Here is a 23226-nt window from a genome sequence, read left to right on the forward strand (position 1 = left end):
TGATATGCAAGAGCCAACTAGACAATATACTAGAACTGTCTAACAACAGTCTTATAAGAAGGAATAAAAGTGTGTGTGCATGCATGCACATGTGCATGGAGCCGGTATATAAATCCCCATCCTCCTCAAAACCTCTCTCCAATTGCTATTCTGCTAGACATAGGGAAGTAGAAACAAGACCCAGAACAGCTGAGACAAAAGAGCTGCTTTCTACCCAAACTATCTCCTTTTGCTACTTTAAACTCGAGGTGGTCTGAATCATACAAAGAGACTAGAAGAAGACACCCAGACTTCACACTCCCTCACCCCAAGCCAACTTCTCAATAGCTACAGTAAGATTCAGCTCAATGACGGAAACTGCATAGAATCACCCCCACTCTCCCATAAACATTTTAGTGCCTTTGCTCAGTTTCCCCTTTACACCCACGATAAAGGCTGACACTGGGGAAGCAGAATGTGCGGAACTCAGAGGTACCTTCTGCCCACTCACAAACAAAATGCATAGGAAGCAGAGTGGAATAGAGCGCACAGTGCCTCCAATCACTTAAACAGGAAAATGAAGAGCAATAGGACCATAGAATAAACACATGAAGATAGTGGTGAAAACTGAGCACGATATGAGGGTGCACTTCTGCAACATGCACACATGGCGGGAAATGAATTAGACACCCCGGAAACACCACCTCACTTCCCGAGCACAGGGAAAGATGAGGGAACATATCAATACTAATTAAGACTCCTCTGTCTCCATGAGCCGTGCTCCTGATTTGACTGCTAGGAATCAGTCACCTTACTTGACACCCATAAAGCTAGCTGAACAACCAGCACTGAGCTATTTCCAAAAAACATCAGTATGCGTTGCACTAACTTAAAGGAAATACAACTCACCTTACTACAAGAGAGTAACAAAACTGGACTCTTAGCAGAGTTATTTTCAGACAAATTATTTTCAGTTGTTGTCTCTTGGCCACTGTAATATAATCCAGGTTGGTAGTCTTCCTCATCTGCTAAGAAGAGAGAATAATCTGGTCCTGCTGCTGTAGTCCAAACACCATCACCACACACCTAAAGTTCATGAGGAAGAAGACATTAAAAGTCACCACTTGAAACTGGAAGATGCTGGAAGAAGAGGAGACTACCTAAAGCTTCTAGACACAGATACACAAGAAATACACCCAACAACAAGCAAAAGTGTTAGAGTAGCTGGTAATTTTTCAACAATGTCTTGTCACAAATACATTTCCTGTACTCCACTGAAAGCGATCTCCTTCCAGTTTTCTTTCTAATGGCTAATTTTTTGCCTTTAAATTATAAGCCAGTTTTATTTTTAAGTAGGCATCAGGTAAGTTTGATGAAAGTAAGGACATTGTACTTTCCTCTTCATTTGGCTGGGATATCGAAAAATTTCAGAGACCGTTAACATCCTGTACCTTAATTTGCATAACACCCAACCAGGAAAACTGCAGATAGTTTTTCATTAAGACAGGTAAGCACCAGGAATTCACTGTCAACAGTCTGGTCTAACCCAAAAATCATTATGTGTCTATTCCCTCAATGTGATGAAAAGTTCAAAACAGACTGAAAACCCCACTACTAAACAAGCAATATTTAACCAACAGCTCTAGAACTACAGTAGCAACAAATATGGTCATGGCCTAGCAAAACTAAAAAAGTCAGAAGCAATTGTTTAGAATAAAAACAGAACAGAAGAATTTCAGTACTTCAACAACTGTATCAGAGAAGCCAAGAATAAGGCAGAAGTGACACTTGGTAAGATAAAAGCAGTTACATTTCTCAGTTTTAGAACTTCAACGTGGTCAAAAACAGTAGAGGTCTATACAGAGAATTTCTTGGTTAGATTATTCACAAGCTCATTTAAGGAGCATAGTCACAATATAAGCCAAACACATCTGTCAATAAAGTCAGTTTTTAGAAATTATTTGGCACTCACTTGTATAGGAAGAGGACCTAAACTAAAAGAAGAAAAACACAGAAAACAAAATACCTTTGCAAGACGAGGGACTGTTGTTGGGGAGTTTAAGTGACCAAGCTGACCAGAGCTATTACTGCCCCATGAATATACCTGTAAGAAACATAGCTAACATCAACGTTTAACAGTTTATATACATAGAGGAATACTGAATTGTATTAGTACAACGCTTCAAGTGCGCAAACACAAGTCAAAGGTATAAGATGTAGGTGCCAAGAAGCACTTCTCTAATTTCTAGCACATTCCTGAATTTGAGAAGGTAATTTGAGAATAGAAATAGATATGCATCAGGTCATTAAAAACTTCAAATATAATGCTAATGGACCATGCAGAACTTTCTAATATAACTTTTTAATACAATTAGAATGCCATTACGCACACTATTTCCATTGTCTCCTCAATAGAAATGTCTTCCTCAAACAGGAAACAAAGTTTAGAAGTCAAATAAACACAAAGCTAGGAAACACTCAACACAACAATTATGTCATAGATAAGCAATAAATGACAATCACTTGCACCTGGGATTTGGCAGTGAGTGCTAAGGAATGATGGCCACCAGCAGAGAGATGAATCACTTCTTTACCATCGAGACTTTTCACACACAGTGGCTGAAGCCTGACAATTTCCAGAACATATAAAGAAGAGATTAACAAAAAAAATCAGAGGTATTGTCAAATGTGCAAATAGATATCAAGGTTCTTTTGCTCCCCCCCACCCCCCATCCTCTCCATAAAGAACAGTAGAAAAAACAAACATACGCATGGAGTCTTTTGGTAATAAACCAGCTTAGTCAAAAAGGCCAAGAAGGACAAAAGTGGATGCTGAACCTCACCCCAGTTTGGACAAGACAAGTCAAAATATCACCAAAATTCCTACTAATTACAAGGGAGAAATTCCAACTGACGTTCAGTAACAATACAGCATAAGACATTTTGCTTGGAAGACCTTAGGTCAGAACACCTCAAAGAACAAGAGCAATGCAAGGCAGTCGACCAAATCTAAGGAGACAATCTGACATACTGAATAAAGAAACATTTATCAAAAACCATCTCACCTTGGCAGAACATCACCATGTCCTAGCTGTCCATCCTTTCCCTTTCCCCAGCTCCATACCTCTGTTCTTAGAGATGGTAAAAGAGCATCTGCCTCACCACTGTAAGTTGGAGTCAGAGCTACAGTCCTCATTTTCGCCCGCCCTACTTTCCGTAAGAGCCTAGGAGAAACTGAAAACATGCCAAGAGGAAAAAAAATTCACCATTTTAGATAAATACATCACTTACACAGACTACACGTTACACAGTATCATTCAAAATAATTTATCAAGGCTTCTTTAAGAGGCCTTAAGATTGAGAACAGTGACCGATGCGCAAGAAGATAGCTTACTGACACACATTGTGTATGCACTAAAAGTAGACAGATTCCAAGTAATTTTTTTTACCAGTTATTGAAGAATAACAGACATATGAGAACTATGCAGTTACACTAAATAAACCAAAACTATATATAAAATAAGTATATTCTGAAATAAGATATATATTTGCAGTGAACATAAGTATTCCAATTCCTAAAGTCTCCCCTCGTATCTAAGACCAATATAGAACAAAGCCACGTAACCACACATTCAGAGCAATTAACACCACTAAAATTGGTGATGGAAGAAGGTCACCAGCTCTGAGGTCCGGCAAGAAAAACTGGAAGTCTAGTGCCCTGGCTCAAAACCAACTCAGTGCTGCAGGACTTAGAGGCCACAGATATTTCATCTGCTATATGATCTCTATAGAAGATAGTTTGCAGTCGCTTTGCTAGAAAATACCCAGACTACCAAAATGGGCCCACTTTACCTTACCTTAATAACGAGTAACATTCCTAAGCCCACCAAGCTTTTGATTTTATTAACACGCAGTAGTAGCTAGTCTTTACTCCTCCAGCCATCTTCAACTCTTAAAATAATAATTAATTCATAAAAACCTCTACCTTTATATTCAATAAATGCAGTATTTTCAGTTATAACCATCCACACTATTGTAACTTTTCAAGTCCTTTGTGTTTTTTGTTGTTGTTGATTTGTTTTTTTAAATACCTTGTGACAAGAGGCCAGGTAGGGAAAGTCTTCGACTCCCTCCTTCAGACTCTTCCTCTCTAATGTCTACTAAACTGGAACTCTTCTTCCCCTGCATGGATTCCAGTCTGACCTGCTCTTCTCGACTGTCTTTCAGAGCTTCAGGCCCTGGGGAACCGCTGCCAGACTGTGATCCTGAATCATTTGAAGGCGTGCCATAAAAGTTCATTACTTTCTTCAGAGACAAGGCTCCAGCTTCATACGTAGCAGCTACTCTCACACCAACTGCTGATGCACACGAGGCCACCAAGCTGTTTAAGGCAGATGTGCTTGCACCTGGAGGGCCAGGGATACAAGCACTAACTTGTTCTTCTTGAGAAGGCTAAAACCAAAGAAAAAGGTAAAAATATCATACCAGACAGCATGTAACAGTGGGACAATGATAGACACATTCATTAATCAAACTACTATTCCTGAAACCATGTGAGGGGAAACCATTTTAGAGGCATTCCATGAACAAAGAGTTAAGAAAGCGCATGAAACTTCTTGTTTCAGTCACTTCCTAACGGTAGGAACAGCTGCATGATCCCAAAGAGCTCACAACTGCTAGAATGCATTTGTTAGCAAAAGTAAGGAAAACTATGTCCAGATGGTGTTTATTTCTCTGAAATTAATTTATAGTATTTTGGTTTTAATACTTATTTTAGCAAGCAGTGGCAATAACAAAAAGGCAACTATTTATTAGCTGCCGGTAAATTGTGAAATTTACTCCCTAGAACCACTGTGAAAAGTTTCTCACTCTAATTGTAAAATGCATTAAAGAAATTGATATACACTCAACATCTGAAATGACAAGAAACTTACAGAATTGTGCATATTTCGCCACAGGGACAAAGTTACCTTTACAATAAATCATCCAATACTTGTGTAGGTACTGTCAGACTGCACCACAAAGTTTTGGATTATATTTTAATCTAATAACCTCTGGGTTATATTTTTTCCTTCGATTTTTTTTTTCACAATAGTATAAATCATAGTATTTTGGAAGGGAGCTGGGAACACTGTTCCTTGAATCTTCACATCAAACATCTGCTGCCATTCAATATGAAGTTTTTAATTTACTGTTCTGCTACAGCATCAAAACATTAATGTTGAACTATTTTCTGCATCACACATAACAGTAATATATAAATATTTCCCATCCCTGTTTATACAGTTATGCCACCCTTATACGATTAACATTAGAACCCTTTCATTCAATACTTTAACACTGAGAAATCAGATTTGCGAAGAACTCGTTCCATGTACAGAAAAGAAAGTTTTACCTTAAAGTCAAATTTGTCAAGCCTCACACAAATGGGAAATCCATACAACACAAAAGGGCTAAAGAAAAGAATCGGAAATAGGCTTACTTGGCTTTGGTACTGTGGACCATAAAGAAATGAGACTACAGTACTCTCACAGATGCTTACATTGAAGGCTTACAACTCAACAAAAAATCTCTTCCACTACAAAGAAGAGAGCCATCCTAGAAAAGAAACACTTTGAAACTATAGGAATGCCACAGCTACATTAAACAGAATATTTCATTTGTGAAAAGAGTAACATCAAGCATAACATAATACAGTGTGATTTGTAGCATGTTAAGAGCAAGTTACTAGCTACCAACCTGCTCCAATTCTGTGCAGGTTTTCTTCCCCAGGGTCTCATTTAACGTGTGATCTGATAAACTGATTAAATATTCTTTCACTTCTTTTTTGTCAGGGAACAGAATATTTCCAGGACTAGAAATTCCACCATCTTCCTGTCCATCGTTGCTGGAAAGCACACTTGCTCCATCAGATTCTAAAGCAACAGGCCTGTGTTCTTCCACAAGTGGTTTCTGACAGTCTTCACTCTGGCTACTTGTTACACTTTTTCCTTCCAGGGTCTCCAAAGAAGGACAGAAGACCTGGTTTTCTGGTTGGTTATCAGCCAGTGCTACACCCAGTGGGCAACAGTGACTATCTGAAATGATTACATGATCTTCCTTGTCTGTCATGGTAATGAGGAGTTGACTGCAATGATTGCACCGCTCTGGAATAGGCTTCATTTCCTGCACAGGGAGGCATTGTACCAGAGCCAGGCTGTGGTAGGCTCCACAAGCAATCTGGAGCACAACACGTCCTGCCAGGTGTTCTACCTTCTGTGGCTTTGTCACTGGGAAAGTCGTTGTTATGAGACCTAGCTGGCAGCCACTCCCCCAGGCCCATATCTCTCTGCTTAGTGATAGTGCCAGTGTGTGCTCTTCTCCACATGCCAGCTGCAAAATCCTTACTGACAGCAGAGGACTGGTTTCAGAATCAGAAATACTGATGGGCTGTGGTTCTGGCACATACAGTTGATTAGCAACTGCACACTGGCCAGCAGAATTGTTCCCCCACATGTACACCACGCCACCTTCTGTCACGGCTCCATTATGGAAGCTGCCAGCTGCCACGGTAATAACATGCTGCCCAAGCAAAGCTTTTTCTAAAATGGGACTATTAGCACACAACTCCTCTGGTCCTGATCTCCAGGGTAGCTTTCCGAAACTGTAAACTTCTCCACCTATTAAAAAAGGGGAAAAAAGAGCATGATTTTAATGAAGTTAAACCAATAGAACAACTTGAAAAGAGTTTCTGATAAAAATCAGATTTTAGCTTAATCCGTGCTCAGCAAAATTATGGCTATTGATACAGGAAAACTGCCAGTTGCTCTCTGCTACTGCTGCTTCTAAGTTCTATACCAATGTTAACATCACCCTTTGCATATGTGTGCACTGTTAAACCAATACTTTACTGTTAAAATTTCTACTACGCTCAAACGTATTTATTCTGTTTTAAGAAATGACAAATTCACAGTAAATACACAGATGAACAAAGGCAATTTTTCTCACCAATGCAAACTACTCAGAGAAAACAGTATTGTTAACAGAAACTACAGAAGAAGAACATTAGGAGTACATAATACACTGTTTCTTAATGGTCACATTCTTCATGGGCAGTAAAAGTCAACTTGGGTTGAAGTGAAAGCACAGCATACCACACAGCAATATGCAACTTCAATTTATACTTCAGTCTTTCAAGTTCTCCCTGCTATGTACTCTGTACAGACAGCCATTCTTGAAGACCATAACACAGAGAACTTCTCTCTACATACCGACATCTAGTATCACTAAATTGTACTGTCTGCCACCCTACAGTGAAACAGGATCGACCTATCAGGTGGAAAGGGGAGGGATGAGGTTGAGGCACACACCACTTGCTTGGTGTTGTACTGCAGCCCCTCCAATATTTCGTTATTTTCACCTGAAAAGGTCACAGCAATGCCAATTCAAGAAAGGTAGAAATCTATTTTAAAGATGAACAGTTGTCTTCACAGCAAGAGAAAAATGGCAAATCATATCCACAAACAACATCACTCATAAGGCAACATGCAGGCAGTCCTTTTAATTACGAAAGAAACACATTCCAAAGAAACAGTGGAGATCTTTCACAATTCTGGTAGGTAAGAGATGCTTATAGCAGGCTCACCAACAAACTGGTAACCAATACAATCTTTTTCTGAAGCCCAGTTTCACTCAACAGTTTAATTTTTTTTCCCTTCTGAACTTTTTGAAGGAAAGAGAATTTAAAGAAGCAACTTCCAGTTAATTCTTTACCACTGCAGACCTGTTGATCAGTGCAAGTAAGGGCCAAGCTACACAAACACTTAAACGTACTGTATTTAAACATACATTTTTTAGACTGCTCACAAACTAGATTCACCCTAACGCATCTGCTAGATACATGTTTTTATCAGAAGTACACAGAAAAACAAGGCTCTTACACATCAATAGAACTTCTTGCTGTACTGTCTTTTTGGAAGAAAAGACACCATACAAATACCATTTTGAGTTAAGGCGGTTCAAACTACATTACCATATTTAAATGGGAAATCCAGAGCCATTTTTAAAAGGGGAAAAAAAAAAAAGAGTACGAAAAAAACCTCTGTGCATCTAAGCTTTATTCCAACACAGTTTTAAGAGCCTTGTAACTATGAAGGAAATACTGACAATGTTAAAAATCTAAGCATTCAAAAGTTGTGCGTGAGACTTACAAATATAATCAAAGAAACATTCTCAAAGACAGACTGGCAATAATTAAAGTTAGTTGTTATTGCTGCAAATCTTTAAAATCAACATATTTATTACCTTCTGTTAGAAGCAAGCCATGACTTGTACCAAGGGACGCCTGTAGTACAGTCTTTCCACTGAGACCCAAAAGCCTTTCTGGAGTTATAGAACAGGAACCAGCCTTCCAAACATAGACCAGGCCTCTCTCTTTGGCTCCTTCTGCCTCTTCTGAGCTACAAAAATATTGGAGTAAACAGAATCAGCTTGAAGTTTTCTGTGATACTGCAAGATGTAGTTTGCTTTTTGCATACGTAGGAAAGACTTAGAAGTTCAGCTGTTAGTTTGAATTTCAGGAAGTTAACATATCTACAATTTGGTAATCTTAAATTGTTATTGAAATTAACAACAAAAATCATCTGTTTGAAGGCATTAGCTTTGTTTTTCACTTGCAGTTTACTAACCAGAAAAACAGCTGATCTTTCCACTAGTAACTTTAAACATACATTTATTTTGCAATTAGTACAGCCGATTACATATTGTAGTTGTTCACAGCAAGGGGATCAAATTAATACACATCTCTGCCACCATGCATATGCTAGAGGAGATAGTTGCATCAGTTCTATTTACATGTAAGCAGCTCTGTTCCTGCCTAAATAGAGAGATTTATGTTAACTCTTACCATGTTAGAAAATAGAAGGAACATTTCTGGGTTATTAGGTTTCATTCATATTTTCTATTATTTAATTTTGGGAAATCATGAGGCAGGAAAAAAAACAGCTTGGCTCTTTTAAGTGAGTTTCTCAGATTCAAATGAGTCAGTCATTCAAATCAATTGAACCAAAGGGGAGGGAGGGGAAAAAAAAAAAAAAAAAAAAAGAAACAATCCTGAAACTCTGTGGAAGTATCCGGGCTCCCAGAAGTGACTGCAGCTATTGGAAGGTGCTTTAACACTTCAACAAGCTCTGCTTTGAATGCTCGGTCAACAGCTTCTCGCATTCAGCAGAAAGAAATTGTCTGATATTTGACAAGCATAACTCTAATAATTTGTGGAGTCCCTTGGTATAAAAAAGTCATTTTAATTTAACTTGAAACTCTATACTGATGTTTAAGAGTTTTCTTCAAATTCATTTCCAATTTTATATAGAAGAGATTCTTACACACCCTGCAGGGAAAAAATAGGATTAGCTCTTTATTTGACAGCAGTCATTTATTACCTACGTAAAACAGCTTTTGCAGCTTTGCATATACCTGAAGTTAAATATAAAAGGTAATGAAAGAACTTTGATGGAATAGCCATGTTTGCCTATAAGAAAGGGCACAAAACAACAAATGCATTCCATTACTGAAGCAAAGCCAGAAAAAGCTACTCTGACAGGTCTCATTGTGTATAACACAGAAGTAGCACATTGAAAAGCCATAAGGCACTACTCATGCAGACTATTGATTTTTTCAATTAAGTTTTGCTCATTGCAGTGCATAGGCTGAATATCTTCGCATAACCTGCCGCTGAAGCATTTAAAATGATAATAACTAGCAAAAGCTTGAATTCTTTTTCCACACAAGGAAAAATAAAAGAACAAGGTGACAGTCAAGAACTCATCTAAGATTCAGATAAGTAATGTAATCCAACTAACACAGTATAAAGCTTTCATCAACATACTGTGCATTAAATTTAGCTTACAGCCTGATACTTTGGCTTTTATCCATTTAAAAACTCTTCAGAGACCAGTGTACAGCAAGTATGCACATTTATATACCAAGCCTTATTACAAGACACCCATTTGCCATCCCAAACCACCGAACCCATCAGGTCTCTTAATGGAAGAAAGAAGGAGCAAAAGAATAGTCTGTTCAATGACTATTGATCCAAAAGCAAAATTCACACATACAACAGATATGATTTTACTATTCACCACAGAATGTTACTTTTATGTTTCCAGCCATGACTATCCATCTACATGTTTCAATAATCAACTGATAAAACAAGTTGTTGTTCTAATAAGTTGAGTGTTCCAGAAACACAGAAAGTCAAGCTAAATTACTCTTCTCTCCTTCAGCTTAAATTGCATAAAGAGTATGTTGACACCACGTAATAGTTTTACAGGGTGATCATTAGCTGGCACACTGCTGGGAGCCTCTGTGGCTTCACCTAGCTGCTCACTCACCTTCTTTCCTGTGAGTCCATCTGTCAGTGGCAGCACTCCATTACCACCAGATCATTCCTCTTTCAAAAGGAACAATACAATCTCCGAACTGTAAAACAAACAAACCAGCTATTTAACTGCAAATAATGTTAACCTTAAAAAACAAAAATAACCCCAAGAAACAAGAAGAAAAGCATTAGATCCCATGTGTAAAACCCACGTGTAAAGTTGGGAAGCACTTCCACAACACAAGGATGGTTCAGTTCACTCACAGAGTTGACAGACAGAAGCTAAACAGCCAGACTTGTCCTACCTACTCATCTCACAATAGGTCTATTGTAAGAACAGACCGAACAAAACCTAGTTCAGAGGCAGAAATTAACATCTCTCTCTCTCTCTAATTTTCAGTACACCCTCAAGAAGCAAAGCAGAATAAATTATCTAATTTCAGCTTAAGAATTCTATGCTTAAGTTACATTTATAAATGGCAAATATATCTGTATGAACAGAAAATGGTTAAGAATTGAATTCATAACCTTCATCTGGAATCAGATCACATACTACTGTACATAATATAGTTCTATTAAAGGCTGTGCTGAAACGCAGAAATCCAGTTGAAGAATTCAAAACATTTCTTCACAGAGTCTGGTAACAGAGTATCAATGAAGATATGATAAGACCACAGAAGCCAATATGAAAAAACAAGCAGCTACTCTATTTATGCTTTTATCCTTTCAGATTTTGAATTTTGAAAGTTCACCCTCACACCCTTCCATCTTCATGAAGATACCTTTGTATTAATCCTCTTGTAAGAAAAGTGACACTACAGAGAACCTTTGTTTCTCATAATCTGTTGGACTTCTTTTAAAAAGAATTGTAATTTTCCTTGATATGCTGCCTTACTAGATGAAGTATTAAAAATTTTAATAACTTTGACATATATATGTGATGATATTTATTGAAATGAATTAAGTTTCAGACAAATTCGTTAGACCATGTTGCTGTATTATAGTTGCTGTCTGATATCTACTGTAACAAAAACAGAAAATAAATTATTTAAAACAAATTATTTAACACAATGGCCTTTTACAACAACACATCTCCAAGAAAATATCCTGAATGTCTGAACCCCTTACAGAGAGAAGATACACGTAAAGTACATTCAGTCTCGATTGCAAGAGACACTATATGCAAAGCTGTAATCTGTATACAGAGAAGTGTCAATTCACACTTAGAAATAATAATCATCAGGTTGATAAATGATTGAAATAATTCACACAAATTCCAACACTTTCACTCAACTACTCTGAATAAAAAAGTACCAAACAGACCTTTACAGACAAACAACCACATCTCAAAGCAAAAGTTTTCAATTTCCAAATACCAAAATAGTGATCTGGGCTTCAGGATTGGCAAAGAATATATTTCAAAATAAAAGATTCCATGGAAATAATTATAATAAATCAAATTAATACAATAAAATAGTATTGTGCTAAATCATAGCTTTTTTTTTTTTTAAGAGCAAAGTGCTTAAGTCAGACACACTTTCTAGGAACAGTCCCATCCATCACCAGAAAGATACCACTTTGCAGCTATTTCTTCCCCTTCTTCCTCAAAAGAAAGGAAACACAATTTTTAAAGCATTAACAGAGGAAGTCTTAGAAAGATAAACTGTTATGCAACAGTTGAGTAAGAGAGGTGTTGATGAAGCACCAAAAGAAACAGAAGCATATTTCTAGAACTTCTGATTTTGTGATGTGTTCCTGCACGGAGTAAGTCCATTTGATTTATATATATATATAGTGTATATATACATAAAGCCAATCCAAAAACACAGAACTCCACAATTCATTTTATTGAAGATGCTGGCACTTCTCTGGGAGCAACCGTAGCTTCACATATAAATACCCATCAATAAATCAGATGAAGAGATGGGAACTTTGATAAAGTCAGAGTATCAACATATCTGAGTACTGAAATAAGTCTTAAAATCCTTGGCTTCAATAACTGAGATTTTTTTTAAGGGCTTAAATATGTTCTTTCCTTCTTGTGAGCCTCTACTGCACAAAACTTACTATATTACTTCTCAAAACTTCCAGTTACAACAAAACAGAGTTAAAGACAGGCAACTGATTAGCTGTTTTGCAAGACCTTACTTCAAGGCCCCGTTTGTGAAACAATTACAAAATTTGCAATGCAGGCAGACTGGAAGGGAAGAAAGCAATGTGATAGTGGCGATATGTTTTGTTTTCTTGATAAAAAGCTCACGGTTAAGGTTGCATTACTAAGCATTTATGCATAAAAGGGAAAACAACAGTCAAACGGTGTTCTTTCCATTAAAGACACATTTCTAAGACATTTAAAAATCATTTTCAAGTTCAGCCTAAGTTTTCATTCACTCCTAGTACATTAGAATATTATTGCCATTTCTCAGCTAACACAAAACAAAAGTCATTTGGTCACAGCTACAAACTAATTCACTTTCTCCCAACTGGAATATTCAGTTTTCCTAGCTGACTTTCACCTAATAACACTTTTATGCAAATTATGTTGCAGCTTTACAAATACATTATTTCTTTTCCACTAAAATTATCTAAACTTTTAAGTAACAATGTTTAATGTTCACAGAAATACAACCAGATACTATACATTATTCTCTTGGTACAGAAGATAGGTATGATACCAGCACCTGCACTGTTCTGCCTACCCACTTAATTTCCACATTCAACACCAATTTCAACACCACAAGAACGAAACTGCAAAGAGTTCCAAATAGAGCCAAATTATGAAATGGATTTGTGTTACAAACAGATGGTCACTACCGTGACACTGATGTCATACTTTCCACTTGCAGAGCAGATTGCTAATTCAAATTCTCCAGAAATCAAACACTATCACATTATAACAACTGCTATGGCAGGGAATGACCTGATGTAAACATTACTCTGATTACTATGGGACTGTGTCCTTCACTGGACATTGACTACTCAGGAGTAAGTACCACAGATATAAACAGAATCTCATATTCAAGGCTGAACAGAAACAACACGTACGCCCCTTGCTTTCCAAAATATATTGTCATCACGTGCCCAATTATCCCCTACAATTAATAGATAATTACAAATACTTCTACAACTTCCTGATACGTTTACTTCCTAAAAAACGTGTTTCCAAATACATAAGTTTATTACACCATACATAGCAGTAACTTACACTAACATGACTGCCAAGTTTATAGTACAAAATTATCTGCACAGTTTCTGAAAGCTGCTACCTCCAAGCTTCCTAGTTCACAACTAAGTTGTCAATATTAGTCTTGCCTACGTGTATATAGCCATTTGTGATTGCTAACTACGGTTCCTACATAACGTTACCAATTCAAGAAGCCCTTGAGTTTTGGTCACCACTAACTAGGTACAATCACTATTTTTAACACTGCGTGATAAAAATCTGCTCAGAGCAAAACCGAAACAACCTACTATTAAAAGACAGCAATCATTCCTTCAGATGAGGGCTCAGAGCTTTTTTAATGCCAGGTCCAGTGAACGAGTGATGGCCTTAAAACGTTATCACTAAAAAGTGAGGAAAAAACACAGCAAAGAAAGCTCTTAGCATCAGCTTAAAATAACTCAGTTGAAAGATATCTACTATACCACCTAACTGATAATTTAAGATTCACCAAACAGATCAGAGGCTCACAGATTTATGAAGTAATTCCCTTCCTCTCCTCTCGCTCCTGGAACTACACCTTCTTCATTTCGCACCTATCCAGACGTTTTCCCCTGTGGAACTGACAGACGATGGCTGTTGCTATTTTTATGAAGTCACCACGTTGTAACGGCAGCGGCCAGGTCTCGGCGGCCCGGCGCCCCCCAGCCGCAGCCGCCTCCTCCCTGCCCCGCCCGGGCCCTGTCAGCAGCCCGGCCCCCGCCCCCCGGGCCCCGCCGCACCTGTTACCCGCCGCCGGGCCGCCCCCCGCCGAGGGACGAGGCCGCCTCAGCCCGCGCGGCCGGCGGGGAGCGAGCAGGGAGGCCGTGGGCGGGAAGCGCGCGCGCAGCAAGCGGGCGGGCGGCGGGCGGGTAACGGCCGCGCGGAGCCGCTGCAGGGGGAGCAGCGCGCAACGCTTTGCTCCTTCCCGCCCCGGCAGGGGCCACGCGCAGCCGTCGCGCGGACGCCTCTCCCGCCTCACTCACCCGGCGCCGCGCTCGCTCCGCCCCGCCCCGCCGCCAAGCAGCTGACGGGCGCGGGGCGGGGCTCAGCAGCGCAGGGGGCGGGGCCTGCGGAGGGGCGTGGCGAGGCGGCCGCGGGCCGGGGGCGGGCCTCGCCGACGGGTCCCCGCCGGGGACAAAAGGGGCCGCGGGGCGTTTGCGCCCGGGGGCGGTGCTCGGAGGCGGCCCCCCGGCGCGATGCCGGCCCCTCCGCCCTGTCCCCCCTCACGCTGCCGAGCGCTGGGTGCCTGCCCTGGGAGCGGAGCGGAGCGGCACGTCCCGAGAGCCCCCAGGGACAGGCAGCTCCCCGCGCCCACATCGCCACCGCAGCGTGGGTGGGACCCGGGTGCCAGAGCAGGGCACCGAGGCACGGCTCCTGCAGCAGGCACGGCTCAGCCACGCTGCTCGGACCCCCGCGCTGCACTGTCACCGCCACAGGCGTTAGGACGTGACAGAGGAAAGGCAAGGTCTGCTCCGGTGTGGAACACACCGCTTCACTACCTAACACGTTACGCCCTGAGTTGCCTCAGTGACGGGACTGTGTACCAGCAGAAGGTTTGGGTTTAGTGCTCGTTTCTCCGTCTTCTGTTAGGAAAAGATGCTGGCCGGTGTGAGAGGGCGTGTGCCAAACGAGCTCCTCCAGGGGTGGGTGTGGATCGCTCTGCACTGGACTTTCAAAGAAAAACTGCAGAAATCATGAGATGGCTTGAGGCAGGGACCTCATGCAAGTCATTTGAGTTGTTACTACAGGCTGAAGGGAGAGGAGGAGTAAAGGAGAAAACAGGACTTTTAGCTGACCTCAGGACAACATGGGAGACGTGCTGTGTGTGAGCGCTGTCAGACCCGGGTGCTGCAGCTGCTGTTCAGAGAGAAGGGGCTCCCAACACGTCCAAGGCCTTCAGCATGTGGAAACAACATCTACAGTGGAGGTATTTGATATCACCCTGTGATAATCCTGCACTGTGACAGATTATGCGTGGTTTCTTCCACTTGTGGAAGTGCAAAGTGTTCACATTTGCTTCTAAGAAGCCAGCATCAAACTTCACAGCTTCAGGCTTGTGAAGCTACTGAAAGAGGACTCCGTGCCTCAGATTGCAAATAAATGCTTTTGATGTGATGATTCGGGAGGAGACTGCACTCCAGCAAGCTCTGTGACAATGAGAGATTACAAAACAGGGAGGGAGCCAACAACCTACAGTTCTGGAGGAGGCAGCATGCCACAGATTACAAATCCTGTTGTATTTGAACCCAATGATAATGCAGGCATCCATCCAGGGTAGCTGCTCATGAGGACCTTGCAGGCTGCCAGCCATTCACTACTACGAGGTTTACACATACAGTTTATGGCACTGTTATGCTGTATGGGCCAAATTACCAGGCTGTGTAAATTACAGAGTGATGAGAAAGGCTTAACCTGGTACGGGGGAAAGAGAAGATGACATAACTTTAAATTTTACTCCTGCATTTGTTTTTTAGTCCCTTCCCTAAAAGATTACTATCTGGAGAGGAATAAATCAAGGCTAAGATAAAATAACATATTTAGAATGATACTGGCTGAAATTTCTTTGGTAGTTACAGCAGTTTTATCTTTGCGTACTGTCAGAGTAAGTGCTAACATTTACAAAGATGAGCACATGCAGACAGTTGCTCCCCTTATGGATGTCTGAGAAACCATAACTGAGATACATCAGTGGTGGGGAGGGAGATGAAAATGAAGTGCTCAAAGCCAGTGCAGTCAAGGAGAAAGGAAAGAACCACATCAATAAAATGGTCCACTAGAGATACAGTTTGCCTTCTTTTCCTGTGCCAGCTGATGGATATAACCAGAGCAACCCTTCCTGTGCCCTCACTGCAGCCACAGCATTTCCACACTCTCCAGAGTCAAATATGCAGGTTGTGGAGGCCTGGGGGTTATGCTGATCCTTTCCAAGAGGAGAATGTTGCAGACAGGTTCAAATGGGTGAGTGTGCAACATCCACAAAGAAAGACAGAAAATATTTCATCCTATCATTACTCCAACCATGAATAAGCATTTAATTGTTGAATGACATGTTAGTAGCTTCTTGTTCTGCGCAGCAATCTGAAATACATGCCACTTTCTTCATGAAGCAGAGACAAGGCATTACATTTGGAGCTGCCACATCCTATGTCCCCCTGGAGAAGCTGTGTGAAGGATCCAGTGCAACTGTTTACAAGGGGATCAGCAGGTGAGCAAGGACCACCAGTGGCATTATTCCATTCCCAATGCTTAACATTTATGGGAATCATAAGAATGAGCTTGAAGCTGGGCAATTCAGAGTACTTGTAGGAAAATAAAGGCAAATCAAACATCTGGTTTTGCCTTTAACCAGGGTGTTTGCAAAGCCCCATCCATTTTTTTCAGGGAACTCCTCCACTTCAGCAGTGGAGGCTCCACCAGGGCACTTTGCTGCACGGCAATGTGCCAGGGGACTGTCTGCCTGGACCTGAGACAGAGCAAGGGCTTTCCTTGGAATGAGGGATTCCTGCATGATGGAAAAACTGGGGTGAGGGCAAGTTGCCATCACTTGGGAGCAGAGAAGCTGAGACAGGGCAGAGTGGTAACACTGACCAAAGCCACACTCCAGCAATAGCTGATCAGCAGAATGGTGCTGCCCTAGCCAGGTGGGCTGGTCCCATTCTGCTGCTAAAGAAGACCAGAGGAGGGGGGTTGCAATGCCTTTCTAAGCTTGGCCCCCGGAAGTGAGCCCTAAAAATTTTGCTTGGGTGAATGTGGAGCACCCTGGGAGGTTGTTAATACTGTCATCATGCCAAGCACTGAGGTGCTTTGTGTGACCTTTCACTCTGACCTGACAGGACCAATGGCCAGTTGGTGGCATTGAAAGTTATCAGGCTGGAAGCAGAGGAAGGAGTGCCCTTTACAGCCAATCGGGAAGGTAAGAAATCGAGATTCTTGTCGAACACATCAGGGCTGAGCAAGACCCTTTATGGCTGTATAAGACAGAGAAGCCTCCCCTCATTGTCCATATTTCAGGCAATAAAAATAAATATAGAAATGACACCAATGCTGACATTTGTCAAATGTGCTCTCCAGAACTGTCCCTGGGTGCTCCAGCACTGACTGTGGTGGGAGCAGACTACACCTTTATTGATACACTGCTCTGAGCAGGGCTGGACTCACCCAGCTTCTGTTCTGTCACACACTTCACCTCCCTGGCATTAACCTTGCCATGTGCTGTGCTCACCCTCTGCACTTGTATGGACGTAACTGCACTGAAGTCACGCATCTTCACTGCAGTGAGTTCCTGAATGGTTCCAGTGCTCAAAGGCTGGTGAATCTGGAACTCAAGAAATCCCTGGAGGGACTGGAGGAAATCAGCGTCATGCACTGCATAACCCCCACCCCAGACTACATGATTTAAAAAAGAGGAATGGACATTGTACCATTAGCCACAGGGGCAGCAGATAGTTTTTCCTATGTTTGCCCTGGCCCTTACCTCAGCCCTTCTGCCAGAGAGTTGCCTACTGACAGAAATGTTCATTGCGTATCAACAAGGAGTCCATAGGCCACTCAGGTGAGTAAATCATTTCTAAAAATCCCTTTTTGCTGTGTCAGTGTTCAATACTGAAACAGGCTCAGATTCATTCTGCTCAGCTTTAAACACCTAACTGCAACACATGCGAAGTGTTGTTAGTGCGGAGAGGCAGGGATGCGCAGACTCTGGGCATGCCCTGCAGAGATCTGAATTGTCCTCCTTTCAGTTGGCATAGAGCCACAGTTACTGTCCTCCCAACTTAGAGGCCTCTGTGAAGCCTGAAGTGAACTAGATTAAATCCAGATCCAGCTACACTGCTATTATCTTTACAACTGCAAAGCCAAGCAGGCACTTCCAAAAGCTAGGTCCCCTAGGAACTAACACAACACAGCAGTTTTTGCATTGGGCAGCCATGGACTGGAAGTGCCCTTTGCACTAAGGTCTCCGCTTGGTGTTAGCAAAACATAGCTGATACCTGGACATCACACATCCCAGCTTGAAGATAAACACTTTCAGTAAAACCAAGGCTTAAGAACATTTACTGTTTCAGCCTGGTGAGAAATGCTTTCTATTGGTCACCACAGAGCACTGGGCAAAGTGCAGCTTTCTCAATTTCTTTAAGAAATGTGTTTTTTTTAAGTGCCTGATTTTGGTCAAATGTATTTATGTGTCCCTACAGGCACAAGTTCACAAACTGCCTCCTTGATTAGGGCTTCTATTTTCATCTGTGCTACGATCCCAAGAGGACCATAATCCAGTTTCTTCCTTACACAGAAATATGCAACCTTTGAGCCACTCTGCTGTCTGGTATTAGTGAGAGCTTTAAATGTAGGAGGCTACACATGTTTAGTTCTCTACTTCTTACTGCAGTTCAAAAATAGGGTAGATTTTGTCACCACTGAGATGGAGTGTCAGAGGACAGATGTGCCAGCATTCAGAGCAGCCCTAGCACAGAGGGGCTCTGACACCAGTCAACTCCATGTGAAACTCAGAAAAAACACGTCAGTGGACCCTGTCCAGGTTTATACCAATGAAATTAAGATAAGAAAGTTTACAAAGTCCTTAGTCCAATTCTGAGTGAAAGCAGAGAGGTAGCTAAATATGTCTCTTTACAGAATGGCTTGTGCTACAGTTTCCCATACACTCATTTCCTCTGGTGGTTTTGCTCTGAATTTACACTTGTAGCCCACCAGTGAAATAAGCCTTAAAAGCTTTATCTACATAGAAGTAATGATGCTCTAAAGATCAGCACTCCTTTAGCATGCTCTACTGGACAGGCTGAGAACCTTAACTTCATTCATTATAGGAGAATACAAGGGTGATCCCTTGAAGGGTCTACTTTAAATAGATCTTTTGTGTACTACTGAGCTTTGCAGCATCTGACACCTCAAATTTACAACGTAAGTCAGTAGTGCAAACAAAGCACAAGATTTATTCATGTGGAGCATTCTCTGCTACACTGGAGGAATGGCACGCCACTGACAAAGAGCCGCTTCACCCCAGGAAGCCCCACAGAGCCGAAATGCGTTTAAAGCTCAGTTCTAGCTGTAGCACCTGACACCCCAGCAGGGGGTTGTAGAAGCAACCAAGTGAGAAGTTCCCAGGGGCCTGATTCAGGCACAGGGGCTGAATTCTCCTTTTTTCTGTGGATCCTCTGTACTGCTCCTCCGGAGCAACAGCTCAGTCTGGTCGTATGGGATTTTCAAGGTAACACAAAGCCAGGTTAGCAGTCCCTTTCCATGGCAGATAGGCTCTGGGATACAGTCAGAGTATCTTTATTGGGTTCACAGGCAATCAGGTGCCATGTGGAGCATATTTAAGATTCATACTGCAGTGCCCCAGAGAAATATTAGCAGTAGCTGAATGGCCCAGCAGCGGTTTAGCTGCAGCAGCACAGAGCTGTGTGCAAGAGCTAATTTACATTCTGTGCTGTTTCCAGTGCTCATGCTGAATCAGGTATCCCATACTGCTCAGCAATTTCAGAACTGATATACGCTTAGGCCACAGTTGGTTAATACAGTAAACCTGGCCATAAGGCTTTTAGAACCAGATGAAATCATTATGGTCACAAGACGCAAAGTGCTAATTCAGTGTAAATTTGCTTTGCCAGCATGAAACCCTTCAAATATTGTTTGCAGAGTGTTTGAAAAACAAAAAGCAGCTTTTATTCAGGACAAAAAGTCATTTGCCCTCCCACTGCCAACCCAAAATCTGTATTGTGCACTTTGGCTAATTCAGCAGAAATGAGGTTGCCGGCCCATGCCTTATGTGGAAAAATTAGTACCACTGTGTGGTCTGACAGTACCTCAAACTGGTTTTAATCAGCAGGGAAGGGTGAGCCTGGAGCATCTCTCAGGCTTTGCTGATAGATGGTTAGGCCAATAGACAAAACCTGGCAAAGCTGTATAAATACAAACAAGTTACTGGTCAGTCAGTGACTTCATCTCTGCTCTTTTGAGTTTGAAACTGGAGAAATGCGTACTTGCACACTGCCAGCAACGGGTACTTGCAACCCAGAAAGCCAGCTCTATCCTGGGCTGCATCAAAAGCAGCGTGGCCAGCATGTCTAGGGAGGGGATTCTTCCCCTCTGCTCTGCTCCTGTAAGACCCCACCTGGAGCCCTGCATTCAGCTCTGGGGCCCCCAGCACAAGGACATGGACCTATTAGAGCAGGTCCAGAAGAGGGCCACAAAGATGATCAGAGGGCTAGAGTGCCTCTCCTATGAAGACAGGCTGAGGGAGCTGGGGACGTTCAGCCCCAACAGAAGAAAAGGCTCTGAGCGGCCTTCCAATACCTAAAGGGGCCCTACAGGAAAGCTGGGGAGGGACTCTTTGTCAGGGGGTGTAGTGACAGGACAAAGGGTAATGGCTTTAAAGTAAAAGAGGGTAAATTTAGATTAGACATTAGGAAGAAACTCTTTACTATGAGGGTGGTGAGACACTGGAACAGGTTGCCCAGAGATGTTGTGGATGCCACACCCCTGGAGGTGTTCAAGGCCAGGCTGGATGGGGCTTTGGGCAGCCTGGGCTGGTGGGAGGTGTCCCTGCACATGGCAGGGTGTTGGAATTTGATGATCTTTAAGGTCCCTTCCAACCCAAACCACCAGTTTATAATTCTATGAAAGTGACTGATATGTTTTCTCAAAGCTAAAAGCACAGACCTAAATTCAGCTTAGTATCTACAGTGATTTCTTTGGGCAGATTTTTGCACAAAAAGCTAGAAGCTGGTAGAAACCTACCTTTCTCCAGAAGTCTACTAAGGGCCTTGCTGAGGATGCAGGTCAGGAGACGGATGGCAGAAAGAACACGAAGCTCAGTGGTGGTGGCCCTGGGCTGCTGCATTCTGGCGCTTGGATCGCTCAGCCCCTGCCTCTCTTAGCATTTGCCTTGAATAAATGGTTTCTCCTCAGCTGAGAAGGTGACAGCTGAGGACTGCTATTTCTGACAGAGTCAAGATCACACTCCTGAGAGAGGGATGTGTTCCTGCCAAGCCCAGAGCACTAATTCTTGCTTCTCTAAGGAGCTCTTCCAGAACCAGTATCTGCCACCTCACAGAACTGCCAAGTTTGGAATATTTGCCCTCAGCTTTTATTTTCTGCTCCATGTACTGTCTCCTTCCACTACCAGCAGCAGTGGTGACGCTGATCTTCCTTTTGTGTTTCCCCAGCTTCTCTTCTCAAGCGTTTGAAACATGCCAACATTGTACTGCTTCATGACATTTTCCAGACCAAGGAGACACTAACGTTTGTCCTTGAGTACATGGTGAGTTCCTCTTTTTCTAGCTTCCTGTGAAGCTAGTACTGGGAAGTTCTGGGAAGAGACCAGTGGCTGCCTCACGAATTTGCTGCATTGTGTGACAGCTACAAAGCAACAAATTGCAATCCTTTAATGCGATGACTGTTTTTCCTTCTTAATCTCCTGCTTTCCAGCCACGTAACTTCATTCTTTTCTTTCTGTGTATGCAACAACTGTATGCAAAGATGATTCCACATCTTGTCTCCACTAGGGTCACAGAAACGATTTACCTCCACTTACACAGCAAAGACAGGGAATAATGATACTAGCTCACATCCCATCAGCATCAAATGTGGCACTGACTCCAAGTGGCTCACCAGGACCAAGCTGCAGGATTCTTTCATGGGCAGGATGCCAATAAACGAGCATGATCCTTGTTACTTTTGTTGGTTTTGCTAATAGCTATCAACCAAATTACGAGGAAAAGACAGGGGATATGTCTTCTTACTGCAGCTTTATGATTAATTCTGGCACAAGTATGAATTCTGTTAACTATCAGCTTCAGGTCATAAACTGCTATGGTGAGATAACTGGTCTGCCAGCTCCCTGACGTGAACCAGCACTTAGGCATATCCTTGTGTACTGCATCAGATCAGATCTTCACCAAGGTGATACATATCCTTGGAGCGGTTGTGTATTTTTTCCACTTACAGAAGAGGAGCTGTTGGTAAAAGTATGTTACACTTACAGCTCTGCCTCGATTTATCTGTTTTTATTTAGCATACGGATCTGGCACAGTACATGGCCCAGCATCTTGGAGGACTTCATCCTTGGAATGTTATGGTGAGTTCCTTAAAAGATGAGTAGCCCTTAAAGCATAAGGAAGTATGTTATTTTCCACTATACATGATCACTGTAAATTGCTGCAGTGCTTAAAAGTGCATTTTAAAGCTCTTACTAATACCTATTTGTTCCATACTTGACAAACACTTTGGAGAGAAGTTGCCTTTGATAAAGAGGTAACAGACTACCTCTCAGTCTCTAAAGACTTTTTTCAGTTAGTCCCTCGTCCCTGAATTTGCAAGAGTACATTCAGCTTTTGTGGACAATTACATCTTGTGACAAGCAAATTTGTCTCTACAAAAATTTGTATCCTCTTATCATTAGAATACATTATTAATCTCCCTAATTAAAAGCTCTTAAATCTCAATCTCTCTTCATCTGAAACTATCTTCCTATTTACAGTCATTTAAATCTCTTTTGTTTCTGCCACAGCTTTTTGGGATAGGTTGACTAGAACTGAGCATGGCTGAAGATGTACCATTACTTTGTAGACGGATATTATAATAGTCTCTGACTCTCCTTTGTACACATCTTCACATTTAATTAACTTTCGGGATTTTTGCTGCACACTGACTTACAGTTTCAATGCAGATGTCC

At 41.8% G+C, this 23226-nt stretch overlaps 2 protein-coding genes across 7 annotated transcripts in view; one reads left to right on the plus strand and one right to left on the minus strand.

The window, feature by feature from the left end:
• Positions 1-14572, minus strand: part of ALS2 (alsin Rho guanine nucleotide exchange factor ALS2) — a 40950-nt gene extending 26378 nt beyond the window's left edge. The window contains exons 1-9 of one of the 6 annotated variants that reach the window (XM_035570743.2): positions 14279-14355; positions 10350-10437; positions 8263-8417; positions 5719-6638; positions 4071-4431; positions 3045-3213; positions 2503-2605; positions 2006-2083; positions 889-1065 (exon numbers count right to left, since the gene is read on the minus strand). In XM_035570743.2, coding sequence (XP_035426636.1) covers positions 889-1065; positions 2006-2083; positions 2503-2605; positions 3045-3213; positions 4071-4431; positions 5719-6638; positions 8263-8417; positions 10350-10369 — 1983 coding nt within the window. In that variant the 5' untranslated portion in view covers positions 10370-10437; positions 14279-14355. Of the gene's footprint in view, positions 1-888; positions 1066-2005; positions 2084-2502; positions 2606-3044; positions 3214-4070; positions 4432-5718; positions 6639-8262; positions 8418-10349; positions 10438-14027; positions 14209-14278 lie in introns of those variants that run through there. The other 5 variants (XM_050711638.1, XM_050711636.1, XM_035570753.2 and 2 more) reach the window with 5 other exon arrangements.
• A 338-nt stretch (positions 14573-14910) lies between these two features.
• The window catches only part of CDK15 (cyclin dependent kinase 15), a 30851-nt gene continuing 22535 nt past the window's right edge, over positions 14911-23226 (plus strand). Inside the window, 6 exon segments of the mRNA XM_050711560.1 lie at positions 14911-15465; positions 16347-16496; positions 16646-16743; positions 17372-17451; positions 21719-21813; positions 22567-22629. Coding sequence (XP_050567517.1) covers positions 15346-15465; positions 16347-16496; positions 16646-16743; positions 17372-17451; positions 21719-21813; positions 22567-22629 — 606 coding nt within the window. The 5' untranslated portion in view covers positions 14911-15345.

Source organism: Cygnus atratus, chromosome 6 (genome assembly GCF_013377495.2).
Source record: "Cygnus atratus isolate AKBS03 ecotype Queensland, Australia chromosome 6, CAtr_DNAZoo_HiC_assembly, whole genome shotgun sequence".
Taxonomy (NCBI): Eukaryota; Metazoa; Chordata; class Aves; order Anseriformes; family Anatidae; genus Cygnus; species Cygnus atratus.